Genomic DNA, 24810 nt, shown 5'->3' with positions numbered 1-24810 from the left:
TACTTTCATCACTAAGTGGACAGCAGAAGCCCATTTTCTCTCATATAAATATTCTTAGGTAAATATATCAAAGTCACTATATCTTATACTAAGTATTTTATTAAGCCTATGTGTCATGTGAAGAAATCCTCCTTAAGTTACATCCTTTCCTCCCTGATTAACCACTCTACTGTGGTAGACTGTTTGCACTAATAGCTGGGGGGGGGGGGGGGGGGTGTTGATTTCCATCCTTGGATGCATATCCTCTTCGACACATGGCTTTGTCACTCTACCAGAAGATAGGCTACACTCTCTTTCCATCCTCCTTTATGCATATTATTCTCTAACCTACAATGAGATAAACAAGATAGCTTATTGCCAGGTTTGGTGGCCCAAGCCTGGAATCCTATTTGGGAGGCAGAGATGGGGAATCAAGATTTAAGGATAGCCTGGACATAAAAGTTCTCAGACTCCCATTTGAACAACGGCTGGGCACAATGATGTATGTCTGTCATCCCTGGTAACATAGGAAGCACAAGGAGGAGGAATATAGTCAAGGCTAGTCCAAGTTAGTCAGTACAAAAAAGAGCTGGAAGAAATGTGGTTTAAGTAGTAATGTGCCTAGTAAACTCAAGGCACCTGAGTTCAACTCCCAGTATCACCAAAAATTAATGTGCTTATTTTCCCTGCCTTTGAATCTGGACTTGTCCATGGGACTTGATATGATCAAAAAGACATTAGGTAAATGAGACCCAGGCAGAGATTTGAAAACTCTGTGGATTAGGATGTGCCCCTTTGTTTTTAACTATCATGTACTCATTATGTAAATAACCTTGTGCTTATCTTTTGGAGAAGTCAAGTGGAGAGCCAAGATACCCCCCACCTGGACCAGCTCTACAACCTGACTGTTAGACTCATGACTGAGGCCTCCAGAGAGACTGGCTAAAGCCATAGCGGTGGATCCTAGGTGAGACCAACAGAAAATACACAAAGCTGAACGCCACTTAAATTGCCATCCCAGAGAACTGTGAGCTAATAAATGGTTGTTTTCGGCTATTCATTCCTAGAGTGATTTGTCTCACAGTACAAATAACTAATACACTTACATAGTTCCACAAACACATAATGGAACATGCAGGACGAGCCTTAGCAATCTAAGTAGGCAAATATTAAAACCAACTATGCTCTCTTCTCCATCCTTCTTTATGTACATAATTCAGATATATATATTCTCTAACCTTTTAACTCCTAACAGGTTTGTCCTCTACTAGGGGTACCTGTCCTGCTTCGATTTTGAGTTATGTGTTTTAGCCAAAAGTTTAAGTATGCCCCCATGTGACAGAATAATTCAGATATTCACAGTAACATCTGAAACACAGAAAGAAATTCCTGACTGCAGCTGATTGGTTGGGAGGGGTTTAAATTGCACCCCATTTTCAGGCAGCAACAGACAGAACATTCAGGTTAACTACAGCACCAGAGTAATAAACTTTGTCAGGAATCAGAACAAGTGACCGGACATTTCATTTTTGTACTAGTGGACTTATATGAAGATATCACAGGTATTTTCTTATTGCATCATCTTCTAGAAAGCAGAGTAAACAAATTCATTATTGCATAACCACTCCCAGACATTTCCTGGCTGAGTATCCACTCCCTCTGAGTATCCACTCACCAAAAACTCCCTCCATCCCATTGCCCTAAGAGGCCAGTCTCTACTAGTTAGGAAGGGGAAGGAAAAAGGGAACAAGAAAGAAAAAGGAAAAAAAGAGGAAAGGGAAAAAAGCTTTATGTTTTGACAAACTAGCAGATTTATTGTTCACATCTCCAGAACAGATATTAGATCAAGAAAGTTCAAACATTCCTAAATCAAAACTATCTCCCCCTTCGTATTTCAAGTACCTGAAACACTCAAAACTCCTTACAAATAACTAAACAGTACTTGAGCATTCCTCTTGTAATTACAGTAGAAGTGACTACTTTTCTGAAGAACTTGTCTGGAGGAAACAATCCAGCAGCTTTCCCTCTCCAGACTATGACTCAGAATCCCTCCTCACCTCCAGAAAAATGCCCCAGATTGTCAAACCATAGAACCAGAATGCCATGCATTTTATTCTGTATCAAACTCTTACAGAACTCAATACTCTCAGGAGACTCAATTTCAATGTCTAGGGAGGGCCACTTTTTCAAAGAAATCTCAGAAGAACTAATGTCTCTCCAGGGTTGAAAACCACTGCTGTTGGCATTCCTTTTACAGATTCTAAGGACCAGCTTTTACTCTCCAGTACAACAACCATACTTGTGTGCTGCTATTTTCTACCTCATCTTCCCCTTTAAAAACCCTAGATCATGAAGTCTGAACACTCCGTGAAAGGAAACCTCTAGCCTCATTTTCATGTTAGCTACATTACCAATGCACTTGGCATGTACAGTCTCAGCATATGATGGCAATAATAACTGTTCACTGAGGGAGACTCAGGGGCCACCCTATGGGCTCCAGTGTTTGATGATGACTCATGGTAGGGAATAAAATCAGGGGCTGGGAATGTGGCTCAGTAGTAGAGTGCTTGCCTGGTAGTATGGGTGAGGCTCTGGGGTTTAATCCCCAGCACCACAAAAAGAAACAAGAAAATTTCCATTTCAATCACATGCATGTAGTGTTTCCCACTATAAAACCAAGTATGTGTGTGTGTGTATGTGTGTCACAAAAAGTGTGAGACAAAAACTTCATAAAACCCAAAGGGTATTTAATATGTTTTATTCCCTGACATTTTCTTTATCGAGTCTGTTCATTACAATTTTTTGGATTGCTGATCTTAACACTTTAAATGATTTCCATTGAAGAATGAAATGTTCAGTCTTAAAAACATGATGTTCCAAGAGCATTCTTCTTAACCAGTTTTTAGTTGTTGGTGCCCTTTAAATACCAATGAAAATGGATGAACCATCTCCTTGGGAAAAAAACGTATGAATCCCAAGAACATAAAACTTTTCATAAAACCCAGGCACAGTGGTTGAGCCTGTAATCCTAGCTACTTAGAAGGTTGACTCATTCAGGCAAAAATGTCCACAAGACTCCATCTTAACCAATAGCTGAACACATTGTCTGTTACCCCCAGCAACTCAGGGAAGCATAAGCAGAACTGCAGTCCAGACTGACCTGTGTATAAAGCAAGACCTAAAACATAACCAGCATCACCAGGCACCAGTGGTTCATGCCTATAATCCTAGCTACTCAGGAGGCTAAGATAGTCGATCAAGGATTGGAGCCAGCCCAGGAGGACAAATGTTCAAAAACCTTATCTCCATTCAAATAGCAAAAACACAGAAAGAGAGGCATGGCTCTAGTGGAAAAGGCTGTGAGAATTCAACCACAAGTACTGGCAATAAAACACACAAAAAAATAACCAAAAAAACCATGCTAGGGGCATAGTTTCAATAGTTGAGTGCTTGCCTAGCAAGCACTAGCCCCTAAATGCAATCCCAAGTATGAAGGGGGGGGAGAGGGGAGGAGATAAGACTGAAATACTGAGTACTAAGAACTCCCACTTAATACAAAGAAATGATGTTCATGAATAGAAATAGAAGATGGCACATCAAAAGAAAAAGAAAAAAAAGAAAGAAAAGAACCACACAAGAAAATTCTAAAACTACAAAAATAAGAGAGCCAATGGCCATTTCCATCAGCCCTGAGTGTTAAGTCTGTGTCAGAGCACAGCATAATAATGGCCAGAAAGAGACAAAGGAGTTGGTTTTTTTTTGTTTTGTTTTGTTTTGTTTTGTTTTGGGGGGGGTCGGGTCGTAGTGCTGAACTCTGGGCCTGGGCGCTGTCCCTCAGCTCTTCAGCTCAAGGCTAACGCTCTACCACTTGAGCCACAGCGCCACTTCCGGCTTTTTTCTTTTTTGCTTACGTGGTGCTGAGGAATCGAACCCAGGGCCTCATGCATGCAAGGCAAGCGCTCTACCACTGAGCCACCTTCCCAGCCTAAAGGAGCTGTTTTTGAGAACAAAAACATGTATATATATTTTTTAATGGGAAGCACAGTTTTGATATGTTGAAACTCAGTAACATGGAACATTACTCTATCATACAAAACAAATAAAACATTAGTATACATACACAGATAAGTAAGGTCATTTTATATCATTTATAGACAATTCTTTCCAGCTGTTTGGAAGCTTTACTTACTGAGAGATGACATTTCAATTCCCCATATGGGATCAAAAATATCAAATTTTAACTAACATGTAAAAATACAGGCAAGAAAAGCCTACTACCTGTTTTCGGCATGGGTTGTTTTGATACTTTTTTGAAAGATCAAATTCTTCCAAAACAGAATTTTTTTTTTAAGTCCTAGCTTTCCCGGGGTTCTAACTAAGCAGCCCATCTGTTTAGCTACTTAGACTCCTTATTTTCTTCAGAATGAGTTTTAGTCACTTGTTGACTTGTCCCTGGAGTTCCTTGTTAAAAAAACTCTCACCTCCAAGACTATTAAAGTGCCATGAAATAATACATACTGGCATCTTTTTACTAAACTATTTGTAATTCCTTATGATACTCTCTATCATAATGCCCTAACAGTTGAGAGCAGAGAAGTGATAAGTTGGTTAACAGAAGTCAATTAAGAGTAAAGAATCAGCATATTCAATCCTGGCTGTCTGTCAGGCCTGGGAAGCTTCGCACAAGGTATCCAAAGAACATCTAGTCTAGGTTAGATAATATCAACAAAGCATCTCCTGCCAGGCACCAGTGGCTCATGCCTGTAATCCCAGCTACTCAGGAGGCTGTGATCTGAGGATTGAGGGTCAAATCCACCGGGAAGTGGTGCTGTGGCTCAAGAGATAGAGTGCTAGCCTTGAGCTAAAGAGCTGAGGGAATGTACCCAGGCCCAGAATTCAAGACCCAGGACCGACAACCAAAAAAAAAAAAAATCTCCTACAATAAAGTGCTACTCTCTTGGCAAAAGCCTGTTATCAGACCACACTACCAGCAATGAACAAAAGAGAGAAAAAGATGAGGATGGGAGGGAAAAAGTGGGAGAGAGTGAAGGAAGGGGTGACACAGTCCAAAAAAAAAAAAGTACCATTATCTGACTTATGAAACTCCTCTGTACATCATCTTTATAATAATTTTTTAAAATACAGCTGTTGTCTCCAGTGGCAGAGTACTAACCTGAAGCAAAAAAGTTGAGTGACAAGACCCAGGCCCTGAGTTCAAACCCCATAACTGATGAGAGTGAGTGAGAGAGAGGGGTGGGAGGGAGCAAGAGGGAGAAGGGGGGGGACATTTTTTATCTCAAGAAAAAAGATTTAATCATAATCACTCATATATAAGAGAAATAAATGAATGAAGTGGCACCGTAACAAGTAATATTTACTTATACGTTTTAATTCAAAATATTTAATCTAAAGTGATTTCCAGGAAGTGGCGCTGTGGCTCAAGCGGTAGAGCGCTCGCCTTGAGCTGAAGAGCGCAGGGACAGCGCCCAAGCCCAGAGTTCAAGTCCCACGACCAACCAAATAAAAAAGTCTAAAGTGATTTCCAGGAAATATTAAAGAAGGCCAGATATGGTGATGAGCACATGTCGTTCCAGCTACATGGGAAGCTGAGATCAATGTGATTGAAGTTCCAGGCCAGCCCAGGCAGAAAAGTCCGCAAAACTCCACTTCAATGGAAGAAGCTAATATGTGCCTATTGTCCCAGCTATACCAGAAAGTGAAAATAAGAAAATAATGGTCCAGAAAGATCAAGGATTATGGTCCAGGCACACACCTGGGCAGGAAGCAAAAGCCTATCTCAAAAATAACCATTGCAGCCAGGTGCTGGTGGCATAATCTTAGCTACTCAGGAGGCTGAGATCTGAGGATCACGGTTCAAAGCCAGCCCGGGCAGGAAAGTCTGTGAGACTCTTATCTCCAATAAACCACTAGAAAACCAGAAGTGGCGCTGTGGCTCAAGTGGTAGAGAACTTGCCTTGAGCTGAAGAGCACAGGGACAGCGCCCAGGCCCAGAGTTCAAGCCCCATGACCGACAAAAAAAGTGCAAAAAGGGATAGAGGCATGGTTCAGCAGTAGAGCATCTGTCCAGTAAATGCAAGGCCTTGAGTTCTAATCCCAAAGTGCAAGGAGGGAGAGGGAGAGGGAAGGAGAATGAAAGGAACAGTGAAAGGAAAGGAAGAAAAGAAAGAGGGAATAAAGGAGGAGGGGAGGACTGTTGAAGAAGCCTTGAGTGTCCCTTAAGTCTCAGTCTGTAGTCATGTTACTTCCATGTCTGAATAGTTCAAAATCATCATGGGCCAGGATCCAGATAAAAATAACTCATCATGGACTACACAAACTGATTTAGCAGATGTCAAATGAGCAAGCAAGCCACAAATTCATTAAGGGACAATTTTTCTATGTAAACCACTGCGGTAGCATAGGGGAAATACCAGAAGTTCCTGTGATACGTGCACCTGAGGAGTTCATAATCCCACTGAGGAGGCAAGTCTAGTAAGCAGAAAAACCAAGTTTAGATATACCTACTCTAGACACTAAAACAGATGAAAAAGGATTTACATGACTCTTGAGTCATGAGTTTGTCTTATTCTATAAATGTTGTTCTTGGTCCACACAAGGTAAGTCTAGATGAACAAAAACTCCTAGGATGGTCTTGGTATGGCAGAGACTTCAGAGTCTAAAAGACAGGCATGGCCCAGACAAAGCAATGTTCCCAGAAAATGAGAAATGAAATTTTAGGTTTTAGGTGATAGTTAAGCCCTCTCCTTTTTTAAAATATGTATTTATTTTGCTAAGATAGTTGTCTCCTTCAAATTAACTTCTTTCAAGTAAGAACTGGCAGGGACTCAGACATATATTTGTATACAGCGCATGATTCACAGCAGTGAAGAGGGCAAAGTAACTCAAGGGTGCAAGGACAAATGAATGAACAAATAGATTACAGTAGATATGATATGTGCAAGAGAACATCACTCAGTCTTTAAAAAGAATGAAATTCTGATACCTGCTATAATGGATAAAAACATGGACCGAAGCACAAAGACCTGCCCAAGCACATTTACGTTTGCTGTGGAACAGCTACCTACAGTAAAGATATTCTGTAATTAAGACTGGGATGGGATCTCTAATACCAGTGTGTAAGTATAGGTGTGGGTATGGGGGCAACACATGCTGAGATCAGATTGTAGTGAGCCTTCAATTTCAACAACCGAGGAGTCTTAGAGAATATCTGGAGTAAGAAGATGGTAATGTGGTAAGAAGGTGGATGTTGAAACGGACTAAATTTGAACCTAGATCACTTCAATATTTGAACTCATAACTCAGAGCCTATAGTATACCCTAGTAGTTATGCTTTTGATTCCAGCAAGCATTTTGGTTTTGCTTTTAGCTGAGCACTGTTGTTTAGCTTCTCTATACCCTAGTTTTCTCCTCTCTACAGAAAGAAAACTAACAACATTTTCCCTAAGTCATCTTCTGAGGGTTACATGCAATTGTTGGCAAAGCACAATGCACAGGAGACACAGAGACGGCCATGAGCTGACCAAAAAATTGCACAAACTATGGCTGCAAATGACATTGTCAAGATACAGTTGCTGTTGGTCTAGTCTAAGACATGCTTACACTACCATCATATTATATATATAGTCTTTCCTTCCTGGGCCGACAGTCATTTCAGACTATAAATTAAAGAACTATATATGAGTTCTATGCCATGCTGAAATACTAGCTAAAAATATCCTCCTAGACATCTTTATTTTAGAGCAAGATAATATCACACAGCCATATCATCACTGAGACAAACGCTATAATGACGTAAGTATTTTTCAAATATACACCATTCTCCAGACCTAACAAAACGCTTCACTGAGTTTCACAGTGGGCCTGTGTTACAGATATACTACTTGCTACAAGTTTTGAAAGCAATATTATATACTTAACTGAAAGAAATGCAGCAAAAATGAAATCTATACAATGAAGACCAAAACAGGATGATGGATGGGAGAGGATGAAGTTGGGAAAGAAAAAGAGAGAAAGAATCTTCCTGGGCTGGGAAGGTGGCTCAATGGTAGAGCGCTTGCCTTGCATGCATAAGGCCCTGGGTTCGATTCCTCAGCACCACATAAGCAGGGGGGAAAAAAGCCAGAAGTGGCACTGTGGCTCAAGTGGTAGAGCGCTAGCCTTGAGCTGAAGAGCTGAGGGATAGCGCCCAGGCCCAGAGTTCAGGCCCCACGACCAGACCCCCCCCCCCGAAAAAGAAAAAAGAATCTTCCTATGATTTAGATAGCATTTGAATGTGGCCCCTAAGGGTTCATGTGCTGAAAGCTTGGTTCCAGATGGGGAAATGGAGACAGGATCCAGTGGGAGATAGTGAAATCACTGGGGGTACCACCTTCAGAAGTAATGAACATAGATAGACCCAGGTTAGTTCCCTTGAGAAAGCTGTTACTAAAAAAAAAAAAAAAAGAGTAACCCAAAAATAATAGCTATTAAATATAAAAAATAATATAAAAAATGATACATTACATGAATCGAGCAACACATTTCACATAATATCTCATCAGTGAATGATACACGACTATATATAGAATAAGTACTCTTGCCCTGGCACTATGGCTCATGCCTGTCATTCTAGATACTCAGGAGGCTAATCAAGGGAGGATCATGACCTGCCTGCAGATGGAAGTCCTCAGCCAATAGCTGAGGTGGGGTGGCATGCACCTCTCATCTCAGTGGATTGGGAAGCATGAATGAAATAGGAAGATCGTGGTGTAGATGTGGGCCCAAGCAAAGAGCAAAAGAACCAGTGTGAAAAGTCTGGAAGCATGGCTCTGTAGTAGAACGCCTGTCTAGAAAACTCCATCAAACCCAAAAATGTAAAAACTTTTAATAAAAAATTTATAGGGACCCACACCACATACGTGGTTAGCTAGCTCATCCTGTAGGAAAAGCTGGACTTTGTAAAGTGAACAGCTGTTTAAAGTAGCATCTTTACTCTCATGGAAAACTGGAAATGGAGACAACCCAACTGAGTCTCTCCATCCAGTGAGCTATGGTTCAGATGAGGTGTTCATAGGCCAAACATATCCCAGGCTGGGCATGAGAGGCAAGATCTGAGCAATGGGACTCAGTCTTCCATTTCATCCTGGAATGCTTATCCTAAGTAAGGAGCTGGTGTGGGTTTCTCCTCTCTCCACTGGGCCCAGGACCAGAAGGCAGGAGACCAGTGACAGAGTACCTAGCCATCTGGTGCCGTGCCCTCTAAGGGTGGGGTGAGAGACTGCAAGGGCTCCCTGGTCCTCCCAGGGGCTGATGGCCATAAGGGCCTCCACCGCAGACCATACCCTGGACAACCTCTCTTTCTGACACATCTCAAGTAGCTAAAACCCAGAAAAGTCAGAGTTATCTACTATATAATTCACTATCTTGGAAGTCTTCTGTGAGCATTTTTTTTTGGGGGGGGGGTCCGGTCATGGGGCCTGAACTCTGGGCCTGAGCGCTGTCCCTCAGCTCTTCAGCTCAAGGCTAGCGCTCTACCACTTGAGCCACAGCGCCACGTCCAGCTTTTTTCTTTTTGCTTATGTGGTGCTGAGGAATCGAACCCAGGGCCTCATGCATGCAAGGCAAGCGCTCTACCACGGAGCCACCTTCCCAGCCCTGTGGGCATTTTTTATTATTTCAATCTTTTCAGCTGTTATAGATCCACTCATGGTTTCTATCATCTCATCTAGACTTAGTTTCAGGAGCTTGCGTTTTTCTAGGGATATGGAAGTTCACTGAAAGTTCATCTAAGTTTCATACTTTATTGGCATACAATTTTCTTAATCAAGAGTAATTCCCTCTGATTGAATCTTTGTTTTCCTCAACCAATCTAAATTAAGGTTCATCAATTTGGCCAACAGTTTCCTTTTTTTATTTGAAAATGCTAAAAATAGCAGACTTACTGTTATATAAGTCAGTCAAAGGGTACATTTCCTTTCGGATAATGTCACCCCATTCCTCCCTCTTTCCCAGCTTTTCCTGTCCATTCCACCCACAGGTTGTATAATTCATTTTCAACATAGTAACCAATGAGTACCATTGCTGCATTTGGTTACCCTTTGTCCTTCCATTTCTGTGCCTCTGTTACACTCCCTAAACAAACATTCCATGAATCCCTTTAACCTCTCACCATGTGATTTCTTCTGCATGTGGTATTTTCCCTCCCTCTCTCCTCTACCCTCCTCCCCCGCCCCCCCCCCCCCCCCCCCCGCTTCCTTGCTACTATATTATGATGCATTCAGATTCTGACTGGCACTCCAGCACCATGCTATTTACTTGAAATGCCAGTCATCAGAATCATGTGTCAAATGTATCTCTTTACAAAATGCTCAGCCTTGGGGATTCTGTTACAGCAACAAAAATGGAGTAGGACAAATCTCATTAAATAAAATCTCAAGATCTAAAAACCTTGAAAGAAAAAAAAAAGCCATGCTGGGTCTCCAAGTTTCTCATAGAGCACCTATAATGTGCTATCACACATCCACCTATCAAATGATAGATGAAGATGCTTTTTAATCCCAACACAACTCACCAAAGGTATTCTATGGATGAGTGAACTTCAGTTATTTATAGTGATAGTGAGTGGCCCTGGTTCAAACTTCAGTGTGCAAAAAGCTTGTATCTTTCCCATTTGACCCTTCACTGTTTCCAAAGCAGCATTTGATGAACAAAATAGCTTCTCCTTAAGAATCAAGTTTAAAATCACTATTAAAACTTTAATGTACTTACTCTAGTCACACACTGGTGGTTCACACCTGTAATCCTAGCTACCTAGGAGCCTGAGATCTGAGGATCATGGTCTGAAGCCAACCAGGGCAAGAAAGTCTGTGAAACTCTTAGCTCCAATAAACTACACCAAAAAAGCTGCAAGTAGTGCTGTGGCTCAAGTGGTAGAGGGCTAGCCTTGAGCACAAAGAGGCTCAGGGACAATGTCCAGGACAACACAAAGACAAAAAAAAAAAAAAAAAAAAGCAAATAGCATTTTTGTACTCTAGACAGACAGCACAAAGAGATGCACGTGTAACTGGATTGGTCACAAAATTGGCCATGTGTCCTTTGAGCTCAATAGTTTCTTCCTCCTCTATCTTGTGCTATATATATCTGGCAGTCATTTGCTAATCAGTTCCCAGGATGAAGAACTTCTCCCACCTCCAAAGGAGGAAAGTTCATCTGCTTGATTGCTTACTACCACTTAGACTTGGGAGAATCATGTGACAGACAAGCACCTACCTATGACTTAAGAAAACCAAATACACTTATTCCATGTCTCATTGTTTCAGGTCACTGCTCTGATGAGTGCTAGTTCTACACAGAGCAGGAATATTGGTCAGCAATTCCAGTGTTCATGTGGTTCATTTCTGAGACTCTCTTGTGCCAAAGCTGACACACTCATCAATATCATAGCCAATTATTTTGAAAACTACAAAGGCTTTCATATTAGTGGTAATAAGAACATGAACTCAGGCTGTTAAGGTGGCTCAGTGGTAGAGTGCTTGCCTCGCATGCATGAGGCCCTGGGTTCGATTCCTCAGCACTACATAAGCAGAAAGGGCCAGAAGTGGCACTGTGGCTCAAGTGGTAGAACAATAGCCTTGAATTGAAAGCTGAGGGACAGTGCCCAGGCCCAGAGTTCAGGCCCCATGACCAACAACAACCGAAAAAAAGAGCATGAACTCTAATAGTGGTACTTACCAGACACTATGCTAAAAATGAACTAAACAACTTGTAGGTGGGGATGGGAGGAGAAAACTGGGAAAGAGTAAGGGAAAGGGTGACACTGTTCAAAAAGAAATGTACTCTTTACCTGACTTATGAAACTTTAACCCCTCTGCACATCATTTTTCTAACAACATTTTTTTTTTTGGTTGTGGGACTTGAACTCTGGGCCCGGGCACTACTCCTCAGCTCTTCAGCTCACAGCTAGCGCTCTACCACTTGAGCCACAGGGCCACTTCCAGTTTCCGGTAGTTAATTGGAGATAAGAGTCTCATGGACTTTCCTGCCTAGGCTGGCTTTTAACAATCATCCTCAGATCTCAATATTTATAAAACTATGCAAACACAGACTGTGCTCAGGAATCAGTCAGCTTCAGGATTTACTGCTTTCACCACCTTTATCTAGACTCTTAATGTGCTATCTCTATTCCACACAGCAAAGCCCACTCCTGGAAGCACACAGGGCTGCTTTCACTGTTCATTTTATCAATTTGCTGGTAAGGATATCTACTGTTTGTGGTAAACTGCTCCAACTACGCATAGACTATGTGAACAAGTCTGAAATGCACTCTTCCAAAGTAGAATTGGAGGTGGCATTAATGACTTCTCTCGGTCCAGCTAAACCTTACTGGATGTCAATTCTCTACAGGAAAAAACAAAAACAAAAAACAAAAAAAAACTTTCCCCCTGCTTCCAACTCTGGAACAAGAAATTAATCTTTTATCAGATTTGGAAGATTATATACCACTACTAGAAATGGGCTGATTGAAGAAACTACATTTTCAGCTATGAATTTTTTTCCAGAATATCATTACACTTAGAAAAGTTTTGAATGACTATTTTTTTCCCCAGTACTGCGGGGTTTGAACTCAGGAATTTGCACTTAAGCAAGTTTTGCTCTGTTTTGTTTCTTCAGATATGGTCTCCTATTTTTGCTGAGGGTTAGTCTCATACTTTACTCTCCTACCTCTGTATCTCAGGTAGCTAGGATTATGCATCACCACACCCATCTTGTTTATTTTGAGATAAGGTCTTACTAACTTTTTTGCCAGAGCAAGCCTTGAACTATGACTCTTTTATCTCAATCTTCCAGGTAAAAGCTTTTTTTTAAGGAAATTTTAAAAGAGAAAAAACAAAACAAAAACAAAAACACCTCTTTGGGAACAACACTCAGCTAGATTTGAATTCTAACCCTGATCTCTGCCAACAGCCCCTGTAAGCCTATAAAAGATCCAAACTTCAGAGAAGATTGAAGCCCTGGCTGACACCTTTATTATAGCCTGGTAAGACCCTGAAGAAGATCCCAGGAGGCCAGGCCTGGACTTCTGACCCACAGCAAAGTGAAATGATAAATGTGTATTATTTTAAGCCAGTAAAGTTTTCAAAAATATTATTCTAATTTTTCATTAATTCACTTATATTTGTTAAATAAATATTCCCCAGAATATGTATACCTATACAGTAGAGATTATCATGTATATAAGTGAAAAGAGTTTTTGAAATTACAAATAAGTTTATGAATAACCAGAAATTTCAAATAACTATATGAACACCGGAATTATATAACCTGTGTGTATAATCACTCTTTTCATTAGCTGCACAGTATCTCTTATTAGAGTGCATGGCTCCTAGAGGGAATCGGGGAAAAACATACAACAGCAGGACCCATCAACTGCACTGGACATTGACCCAAATGAACTAAGCAACACAATGGCAGCGATGGGAGGGAGGGAACAAGTAGGAAAGAGGGAACAGCTGATGCTATGCAAACCAACTTACATATCACCCAATGTGGAAGAAATAGCTGTATTGCAAAGCTCATGGAACTCATAAATGTTATAGACCGTGATAGACAATTTGTCCTATGAAAGTTAGAATGTGTTTGTGACTTTAACTAAGCTTCACTATCCCACAATACTGTGAAATTTGGGAAATTATGTAACCACTTAATCACAATACAAAATTTGAAAAAAAAATAAAGTGCATGGTTCCATCTCTATAAAATACTAATTCTAGTACTGCTGACTTATAAAACTTAATGACAACTTTTAACTACTTGTTCCATGAACAATTAGTTTAACATACAATCCTAAAATTGGACTAATTCACACCTCTATAACTGCATGATTCCTAACCTGACAATTCAGATAGAAAACAAACTAAATTTACTGGTGGGAACCAAAAATACTTCTTTGTCAGAAGACAAACACCTTGGTTCTTCTTTAGTTTCCAAATTTGCCCAGAGCCTTTTTGTTACCTAAATTGCAGCTTTCCTGTTCCTGAACAGAACCACAGTCCTGACCAGTCCACCCTAAAAACAGAACATGTCTGACTGGGTCTCAGCTCAGCCACTTCCTACATCACAATAAAAGTTCACATGAAACCCTGCCACCACTACATCTGGCCTGCAGGCAAAGATGGAGAGGCCGGAAGAAGGTCTGACAAAGGACAGAAAGCATTCAGAAAGGCAGGGTTCTGGAATGTCACCACCAGCATTTCCCAGCCACTGTCCCCACGCAGAGCCAAAAGGCACGTCCTACAGCTGGTCCCAGCTTGAACTGTATGTGAGGAAGCAGAATGTCTGAGAGCTATATTTACTCCCCATCAGCCCCAAGTTTCCCTCTATCTTATCTCATCTGACCTTCTTCTATCTCCAACTAAATAGTCCCAAATCTGTTACTGCAAAGACCATCCGGAAGCGTCCTGGATTTGGAGACTCCTTGGGACCACAAAGAGCTATAAATCAACACCATGCTAATTTAAGTGTGTGAGCCTGCCTCAAAGCAAAGGACAGATATTCCTGGAGCTTGTCTTTTACTCAAAGAAGAGATGCAAGGAGTATATCAGTCTAAAATAAATCTATATGCATTATAGAATACAGTAAAACATTTAATTCCTTTTGGAAGTAAGACTTCAGCAAGACTCCTCTATAGGCCATAGACTTCAATGATGCTCTGGATCCTCTGGAAAACCGTAATTCCTGTTTTCTACCATTAGAAGCTCACATTAGAAGCAATCTAGGAAGCTTGTATTTCGGTGCACCTGCAGCCTGGAAGTTGTGATACATGCTTCCCATGAGGCACTCCCTTTATCAATGTACCAACATTAATAAAGCCGCCTTATTATACAACTCCCTATGAACCAGCCAGGGGTTTATAGCAGGTGGCCTACTCAACATCCTTTCCCTACATCTTCCTAGGATGCTGGTTGGATGTTCTGTCTCCTCACACACACACAGCCCAACTGCTTTATAGAAAGCTGACTCAAATCCAATCATAGAAATGGGCAAGCAACCTTTCTCTAAGCCACTCAGTCAATGGATTGAGGATGGTACATGACTCGAGTGGCCTAACTACAGTGAACCTCAAGACTCTGACTTGGATAGCTAGAAGCAAAGCATAGATCTCTCCAAGACAGTACAAGGTATGAATGCAAAGCCTGGATTGTTACAGCTGCTTTGAAACCAGGAATGAAGTGACAACCACGGCAGCAAGGCAGACAGGCAGTAAGAAACAAAGACCTGGTGACACCAATGAGCCATAAAGTTAAACCAATTTTCGAAGAACTACTGTGTATACCGATGAATAAGTCTTCTCTTACTGTTTAAACCAGGTTGTGCTAGGTGGTCACTACTTTCAATAAACATATCCAAACATAATCTGACAGTGACTAGCTCCAAAAAACATATCTTCCTATCCAGAGCTCTAGGTTTAGAAAGACAGGCTCACAAAGGAGTCTACCTCCAGAGTCAGCTAGCTACAGATCCAGAAGAAATTAGAGCTTGTGGTTGTTCAGAGCTGATAATTCATATCCAAGACAAAGCAATCCCTCATGAGAGCTCCATAAAAATGCAACTAATTCCTATTTTCCAGTACATGAAAGAAAAAGAGTAAGGGTAGATTGGTGGCAAGAATTCTTAGGCCTAAAGCCAAGAGCTAGTGGCTCACACCTGTAATCCTAGCTACTCAGGAGGCAGAGATCTGAGGATTGCAGTTCAAAGCCAGCAGGCCTGGGTAAGAAAGTCCATGCAATTCAATTAACCACCAGAAAACTGGATGCAGCACTGTGGCTTGGGCAAAACCGCTCAGGGACAGTGCTCAGGCACTAAGTTCAAGCCCCATGACCAAAAAAAAAAAAAAAGAATGTTTAGGTCTAGAGTTTGCTCACACAGGAAATTACTCAAGCTATGGCCAACTATCCTGCTGCTCACTGGCCACGTAATAAAAGCTTGCTTCTGAATATAAAATAGACAACTCAGTATGCTTGCATGATGGGTTATGCTAGGGAATCACCTAGAATATAAAACAAACCTACAAGATAAAAAACACAGTTTTTTTTTAAATACATATTCATTTCCCAAAATAGTGAAAAACTAGAAAGTAAAATGTGACATGTCATATTACCTTAGACTTGGGTATCAAGCTAAACAATTTTATAGCAATATGTGGGGTGGGGGAAAGCAAAGCAAGAGTATTATTATCAGGGTAAGAGCCAGAAACTGGTTTCCTAAGGGTAGGATATATGGAACTTGGGGCTGGAAAGTATGGTAATCAAATTTATCATGCAGTATTTTTTAATTACAAAAGCAATATATACTAAGTTCTACAATATAGAGGTCCAGTATTTTTTAATTACAAAAGCAATATATACTAAGTCCTACAATATAGAGGTCCAAAAGAGTAATCCTGCCCTTTTCTCCATATCCCTTCTCAATCCATCATGGTGCTCAAAGTTAACAAGCCTGTCTCCATGTATACACATATACACTCAAACTTAGGGAGGAACACATTCATAAGGCCACCCTCACTTTAAAAAAAATAGGATCATACTATTTAAATTACTTTATAATCTGCTTTTCTTTAACTTATAATAGAGAATGAGTTGCCCTTCAATATGCCATGTTTTCATATTACAATGGAAATAGGTAGCCTACAAATATCATGGAAAACATCAATTGATCTCAGTAACTCGAAGCTATCGTCAATTTTCTGCTTTTGTGTTGTAAGCAGAAAAGGCATTCCAAAAATAGTTTCAAAAATAAAATTATGTAGGATTGAAACCCAGACATTTTGTCTGCTAAAGACTCATGAATGTTAGCAGTTGGCATTTTGTTAAAAGGGGGATTGTTTCTTTTTTTTATGCCACAACAAATCAGGTATTCAAATGTATGTAATGTTCTACTGCATTCTATTTTCAATTCATCTAAAAGTGAACTGTGCTACTTAGAGCCAAAAAGAAAAATGATCAGCAACATTACTTCCAACATAACTGATTCCTCCTATCTCCATCTCAGAGAGCAATGTTTAAAGGCTGTCTTTTGTTCGTTATCAGACCATAATTTCAATTAAAGCTGCAGAACCATCAGGCTCTCCCACCTGAGAGCAAAACTGCTACCCTAGGAGAGAAAGTAATACCAGGCCTCACTGCCAAGCCAAACAATGATGCTTCCCTGCTCCACAGCAGCATTTGATGCCTTTTCCATTTGGATCAGCATTTTTAAACAACCTCTAAACTGAAACTACACCTCTGCTTAGTCTCCAGTTATCAAATTAATATCCCAAAAGAAGGAGTCATCACATCTGATGATTGCTATCAACCTAAACCTACCTCCAACAAATACCTACCAGGATGTAAAGTTAGATTTCCAAAGGGTAACTACTCTTTCATGAAGAATTACCCTCAAGTGATCTTTGAATTATGTTTGATCTTATGGTCTGAATGTGAGTATCCCTCCAAAACTGAGATCTAATTGAGACCCAATCACAAATGTGATTGTTTGTTTAGGTGGGGCCATAGGAAGGTGCTCAGGTCATGAGGCAGAGGGCCAAAAATGGGCCCCACAGGACTCCCCTTCCACCTGATAAGGACACAGAGAAAAAGCACTTTCTAGAACTAGAAAGCAAATCTTTGACAGATACTGCATCTACCAGTTCTATCACCTTAGACTTCCTAGAACTGGGAGAAATAAATTCCTGTTCTGTAGAAGTTATATAATTTATGGTATTTTGTTACAGCAGCACAAGCAGACTAAGACATTTGGCTACATAGGAAGGAAAGTTATATGGGTCAAAAAAAATACAGATTATAATTGTTGCACATAATTTTAATGTATTAGTCCCATAAAAGTTAGTTGTTCTTATCTGTATTACTTTACTATATTTCATTAAAGAATAATAATAATCCAGTTTTCCCTGTGCATAAATGGACATTCAAGAAAGAGGGAAAGAAAGCTCATAAGCAAGGCAACATCTATCAAAACTACTTATATCAAATCTATCCTGTTTCCTTCTCAGCTCCTTGCTCAGGAAATCAATACCCCATTTCCTTGGTGTAATTAACAATTCACCATTCCCTCCAAAAATGCAAGTGCTGTGCTTTATATAAATCCTGAAAAGATGTAGAGCATTTTTTTTCTTTGTACCACTACTGGAGCTCTCCCTTAACTTTTTGCTCTGGTGCTCTTATCTCTTTAGCCACACCTCTGCTTTTGCCTTTTGGTGGGTAATTGGAGGTAAGTCTTACAGACTTTTCTGCTCAGAACCTCAGTCCTCAGATCTACGCCTCCTGAGTAGCTGTAACTATAGGCATAAGCCATTTGCACCTGGCTCAAAAATATATTTTTAATCATATTGTACATACATTTAGAAAAGTTGCTTAAGGGCCACTGTGAGATCTTTTCTAATACATTTTTACAACAGCGTTTTCTACTATTATATATTTACACAACTACATTTTGTACATGGCATCATACTTTTTGCACAAGACATGACTCTACCCAAATTTCCAAGAACCAAGCACATATTCTTTAGTAGTAATTTATTATCAGTCCCTACAACCAACAAATGCTAAGAATGCTCATGTCTTTTTTGATAGTTCACTGCCTTGTATCTTAACCAATAATTTCAACATGGATGGACTTTGCTAATCTTCTGAAGGCATCCAAGAAGATGTCTATGGGATTTCAAAACTTCTGAACTGAAGTACTACGCTTGCTTTATGTTCAGGAAGGGGAGTGGAATTTGAACTCAGAGCCTTGAATTTGGTCTATCACTTGAATCACACCTCTTTCCCTTGCATTTGCTTTAGAATGGCCCCAGTCCTCACTAGACTACTATGCACACAGCTAATATTCTCTGAACACCATTGTGAAAGATGCACTTGACTCCTGTCAATATTATTCCTATGCCAAATCAGCAAACAAACAGTCACAATTTTCTGAGAACATAAACAAATACTTCCAGACTGTAAGGAACAGAGAGGAGTTAAAAGTCAACTTTCCGGCAGGGCACCAGTGGCTCACACCTATAATTCTAGCTACTGAGGAGACTGAGAACTGAGAATCATGGTTCCAGGCCAGCCCAGACAGTTAAGGCCATGAGATTCTTATCTCCAATAAACCACTCAGAAAACTGGAAGTGGTGCTGTGGCTCAAATGGTAGAGTGCTAGCCTTGATTGAGCTGAAGAACTGAGGGACAGTGCCCAGGCCCAGAGTTCAAGCCCCATGACCAACAAAAAAATAAATAAATAAAAGTCAACTTTCCACCATGAAATACAAAGCAGACCCACCGCAGGTGATGCTCAGGAATACTCACATAGATTTCATTGTGGTCAAAGCGTTTCTTGAGGTTGTTGATGAAGGTCTCCTCATTGAGAGGCTCTAAAAGAACCATATCCCCAACTCCAATCATATTGTCCAGAAGTGATGTTTTCACCTCCATTTTTGCCATGGTCTCCAGCTAAGGAGAAAGAAGACAAAAAAAATGAGAAAAAATAATTTCAGATGGCTTCTTGGCATGTTTAGTGAACTGACCTTCACCTGCCTCACAAAATATAATCACCTCCCTAACTACAACCTACATCAGAAGCTACTGACTAATGAAATTGCCCTATTTGTCAACCTGCTGCCAAAAAACGAACTCCTACTAGTCCATTATTCCAGGCAAAGTCCAACCACAGCCAAAATTGAACCACCTCTCCATTCTCTTCTCCCTGGCAGACTACCCAAAGAATGAACCACTAAAAAGCCATGGTCTCCATTTTACTCTTTAGAACCATTTCCTCTCCCCAGCTGCGTTTGCAAAATTCTAGTACAACACAGACCATCCTTTCTCCCTGGTTTCCAGTGTCATACGTGAACTCACTCAACCTGCTTCTCCAAGATGACATCTTCCATCATTCTGTGATGAAACTCACAATACTTTTTCCCCAGAAATAATGTTTTAAAAAAAATGCTGCTTGCTAACATTTGCTGGTCACTTGTCAGCCAGTGTATACTTCACATGCCTTAACTACCTGAACCCTCTCAATAGGTCTATAAAGTAAGTTTTATTATCTTCATTTTATAATAAGAAAATTGAACTTGTAGGATTGCTTACAAATGTTTTGCACATGGTACTAAAGGATTCTGCCACTTATAATATTATATTCGGGAGGAGATTTCATTCCAGACTCCAAGTGCTTACAAAGAACAGAACACAACCCATTGGTAATGGTACATAGAAGTAGTCTACATAGAGCTGGGAAGGTGGTGGCTCAGTGGTAGAGTGCTTGCCTTGTGTGCATGAAGCCCTGGGTTCAAATCCTCAGCACCACATAAGCAGAAAAAGGAGGAAGTGGCGCTGTGGCTCAAATGATAAGAGTGCTCACCTTGAGCTGAAGAGCTGAGTGACAGTGTCCAGGCCCAGAGTTCAGAGCCCACCACCAACAAAAAAACAAAACAAAAAGAAGTAGTCTACATAATGTAAACTTTTGAGAATAACCTCCATATATATTCTTAATTCTCATTCTAACAGACTTACCACCACAGAAGCAAAATCAACAACATATAATGACTAAACCAGAAACAGAAGCACACTAAGCATTCTGCCGTCTCTATTGATGTGAAGGGCACTACCCAAGAGAGGGAAACTAAGTCCTCTGGGATCTGCCTTACCAGACTGATTGGGAACCAAACAGGTAAGGGTAGGAGGTATATCCCATTCTCTGGGAATGGAACAGAAGCCAGGGAGACAACAGAGTGGATGCCAACATCCATGGAAAGACATTCCCAGGAACAGAACTGTGAGTGCCCAACTTTTGTCACAATACATTAATATCCAAATCAACTTCAACTTGTCAGACATAGGTAATGCCAAAAGCACTCTTAGTTGTAATACATTACATATAATTTGGCAGATGAGGAAAGACAGCTTAGGGATTTAGAGGGAAGTCAACCTGAGAACAGTTTCAAAAATAACTATCTCAAACCAGCAAATTAAATTAAGCAAAGTGGTTGAATGAGAACTCTGCCCTGGGTGGATTGCTGCACAGAGCCAATATATTTATAGAAACAGCTGCAGAAACACAATGAGGCTCTGCTGCAGGTAACAATAATTAAGCTGCCAGTAACTCAACCTTCTTCACCATCTTTTAAATCCAACTTCCAAGAAAGTTGGTAAGGGCTCTAGTTTTCATACATCTAACTTTATAATGTGAAAGGGGGAAAGGGCAAAATAAACTGATAAAAAGTAAAAAAAAAAAAAAAAAAAAAAAGTACATTGAAAATACAGTTTCTACAAGCCAAAACCTAACAAGAAAGCAAGCCAAACTGAAAAATATTATCAAGATGCATTTAGTCATTGGAGGTTTGTTTTGTTTTCTGTCTTTTTAGCAAGTATGTATTTGGGGAAGGACACAATGACTGCTTCCCTCATTGGCAATATGCAACAGAATGAAGAAGTGGTGTGGGGGAGCGGGGCTTCTTCATCTTTCTACACATGTACTGTGAGCACCATCTTCACCTCAATTTAGTTCACAACGACATCTCAATGAAATTAATTGCTATGTTTGCATCACCAAAAGAAAATTAATTTTTTGACAGAACTATGAAGACCATGGGAACAAATTTCACCAGAAGACTTCACATCAGGCTACAGAGGGAACTAAATGAGATCATACATGGAGCACTAAGAACATTTTTTTGCCTGACAGACATATCACATATCAAACCAAGAGTGTATGTATGTACATGTGTATAATACAAACACACACATATATGCACATATACAAATAAATACATATACACATTCTATTTCTTAATGGCTCACAGGGGAATCCATGTTGTAGGGAGGAGACTTTAGCCAGTGTTCCAGGATCTGGCATGTGGTCTTTACCTCCTAAGTCACTCAACACACATGTCCAGCCATCTGCCAGCCCACTGCAGCTGACTCAAAACTGGATATGTGACTGAACCTGACTCTCTGGCTTGGGGTATTAGGACAAAACCTCTGGATTGTGTGACTTGCAGACGTGACACTTGGAATGGCTGCAGGCATCTCTGCTTTTGTGAGGGAAACTGGTCCAGGAAGAGTACAACATAGGGAGGAGACCAGAAGGGGAAATCACCCGGAATGATTTGGTAGGAAGTCCTAGTGACATCACAAACCTCTGGATCAAATAGCACTTAAGCCTCAAGTTTTCAGTGATGTAAACCAATTCGTTCTCTTTATTGTTGAGGTTGATTGAGTTGGATTTTCTATTATTTACAATAGAAAGTATCCTACCTAGTAAAAGAAACCATCAGTACCAGAAGGAAATCTGTAATGCTATCCTGAACTAGCTGAGTGAACTCAAGGAATAGAGGGCATAGAGATCTCTTATGAACTTCCAAGGCGATCCATTGTCTTTGGTGCCGAACAGTGGAACAACTGACTAAGCCATGGCCTTAGGACTCGGACCTTGTGCCTGCAACATTACAGACACATCCACAATCTCTCACTGACATGCAATGGACTCTGTGTCCCAAACATAGTACTACATCATAGACAGACTTTCATTATTATGAAGAACCTCATTTTTTCCTCCCTAAATTGATTAAAACAACCTACAAAGCACAAAGGTAGGGGGAGCTTTCAATATGCCACAGAGGACTGCTGAAGCAGAACCCCTCTCTTTCAGGCTGCTGCCTTCCACCAGACACCAGCCCACTTCCTGCTGCCACGTGACCCCATGGCTGTACAAGTTACTTCTTAGCCACTGGCTCACCCTAGAAAAATGAAGTATATGATTGCAACTGATCCTTTCCTCACTCTAATCTCAAGGACTTCCAAAAGCACTGTCTATATTTAATGTAATAATTGACTTATTAGAAACTTTTGTGGTATAAGGATACCATTTAAAAGTCAGAGAATAATTTCAAAATTCAGAAGAGAATACAATATAACACTCAATAGCATCTGAAAGGGCCACCTATGACCTAACATTATATTTTTAATCTTGTTAATTATCTTTAAGTAGTTGTACAAAGAAGATGCCATACAACAAAATAGTTTATGAATACATGCATTTTGATCAGTGTCACCCCTTTCACATTATAACCCCAAGACGACCCACCCCTTCCCTTATTTTTCTTAGTTCTGAGTTATATACAATGAACTCTTGACTACATTCTCCTCCCCTTCCCCCTTCATTATCTTACCCTCTCCCCTTAACAGCTCCTCTTTTGGATATACCCATTTCCTGGTGTTAATTTTGTTGGACTTTGACTTGTCTTTCTAAAAGATTATATATACTATTTGAGCTCTCCGTAGTCTATTATACTTCAGATAATTCAGTGTGTTTATTTATAGATTTATAAATCTAACAAATCTACCCAGTCACTAACCTAAAATTACAAGCTACCTAACATGTTTCTGTCACTAGGAATGTCAAGACCAACATTTCTCAAACTGTTACTTCTCTCCCCCTCCCTCACCACCACCCTCACACACAGGGACAAAAGAGCACATCCTCAGAAAGCACAGGACTATTCCATTATTCAATATCAAAACCATAATGCTGGGAAGTTATTCCAAATCCAGTTAACAGAAGATGGAAGATAAGCAGAAATAAGGCTCATCTTACACTCTCACTGAATCAAAGTTCTCAGAGCACCTTAGATAAGACACAAATGAATATTTTAAACTGAAACATCTAGTCTGCCAAATTTGAAAGAACCTTAACAAATCACCTCTGGGTTTTCGATGATTAACAAGAATCATCACTAGTGTTATTTTAAATTTAAACCACTTTCAGAGCAAAATCAAAAAGTTACTTGTAGGAAAACTTAATGAAAGAAATGATGTATTGCTTGGTCACTCTACATAAGTACATTTAGAACATATCTATTTTAATGTCATTAGCAATCTACATCAGAAGCAGTAGCAACAAGGAGACTTCTTAGCACAGTAACAATTGTTCTCTTCTCATTAACCTCTTTCTATAGTGGTCATGTATGCATGCTAACACCTTTTCTAGAAAATTAGCTTGCTAATGTCAAGAGTCATGCCTTATTCACTTTTATTTCCCCAAAAGCACAGGGCATAGCCTTATGTACATGACAGGCATTGAGTGAAATACAAAGGGAAAACACATATGCAAATTTACATTTCACAACTGAGTCATACCAACAATGGTTCTCACAGCTGCCATCAGCTGGTTTAGTCAGACAACCAGAAGACAAAATAATGACCGCTTCAAGGCACTTTTTGATCCGTTTCTTCAAAAACATAATATCAACAAAGGAAAGGAAACAGAATTGAGCCACTTAGCGCCCAATGAGATCACTAATGCTTTTAAGAATGACAGGAAAACACATGTAAGTAAGAAAATCCAGCCAATGTAGTACAATCTCATGAACAAAATATATCTCAGAAAATCCTGATAGCAAAACAAAGGCAAAAGAGGAGCCAAGTCTATACGAGATCATTCAGCACCTAATACCAGCCAAGTGCCTGAGAAACACTAGAATTTCCTTCCTAGAAAAGTGGTTTTATCTTTGTCACTGTTGTTTTAATGTATTTATAATGTATTATGTGATTTTTTTATGTTTCTTTTGTATGCCCCCCTCCCCCCCACCAATAACCCATGCTGTCACTGTATTTGATTCTGGTGCCCTGCATCTTGTATATACATTTTTCTAATTTGAGGAAGAGAAGGGAAATAACAAAATATTGAAACAGGGATATAGGTTGACCCATTGTAACAATGAGATGTACAAGACACTATGCGGAGGTGGGAGGGAAGGCAGGGATGATAGGGGAAAAACAAAGGAGGGGGTAA

General features: G+C 40.1%; 1 protein-coding gene across 5 annotated transcripts in view; it reads right to left on the bottom strand.

Annotated features, from left to right (window-relative positions):
- Positions 1-24810, bottom strand: part of Myo1b (myosin IB) — a 187147-nt gene that overhangs the window by 123845 nt on the left and 38492 nt on the right. For all 5 annotated transcript variants that reach the window (XM_069995684.1, XM_069995686.1, XM_069995687.1 and 2 more), the window contains exon 2: positions 19326-19469. In XM_069995684.1, coding sequence (XP_069851785.1) covers positions 19326-19460 — 135 coding nt within the window. In that variant the 5' untranslated portion in view covers positions 19461-19469. The remainder of the gene's footprint in view (positions 1-19325; positions 19470-24810) is intronic.

This window comes from Dipodomys merriami, unplaced genomic scaffold (assembly GCF_024711535.1).
Source record: "Dipodomys merriami isolate MVZ:Mamm:240054 unplaced genomic scaffold, mDipMer1.0.p SCAF_49, whole genome shotgun sequence".
NCBI lineage: Eukaryota > Metazoa > Chordata > Mammalia > Rodentia > Heteromyidae > Dipodomys > Dipodomys merriami.
This window is presented reverse-complemented; position numbering and strand designations above follow the sequence as displayed.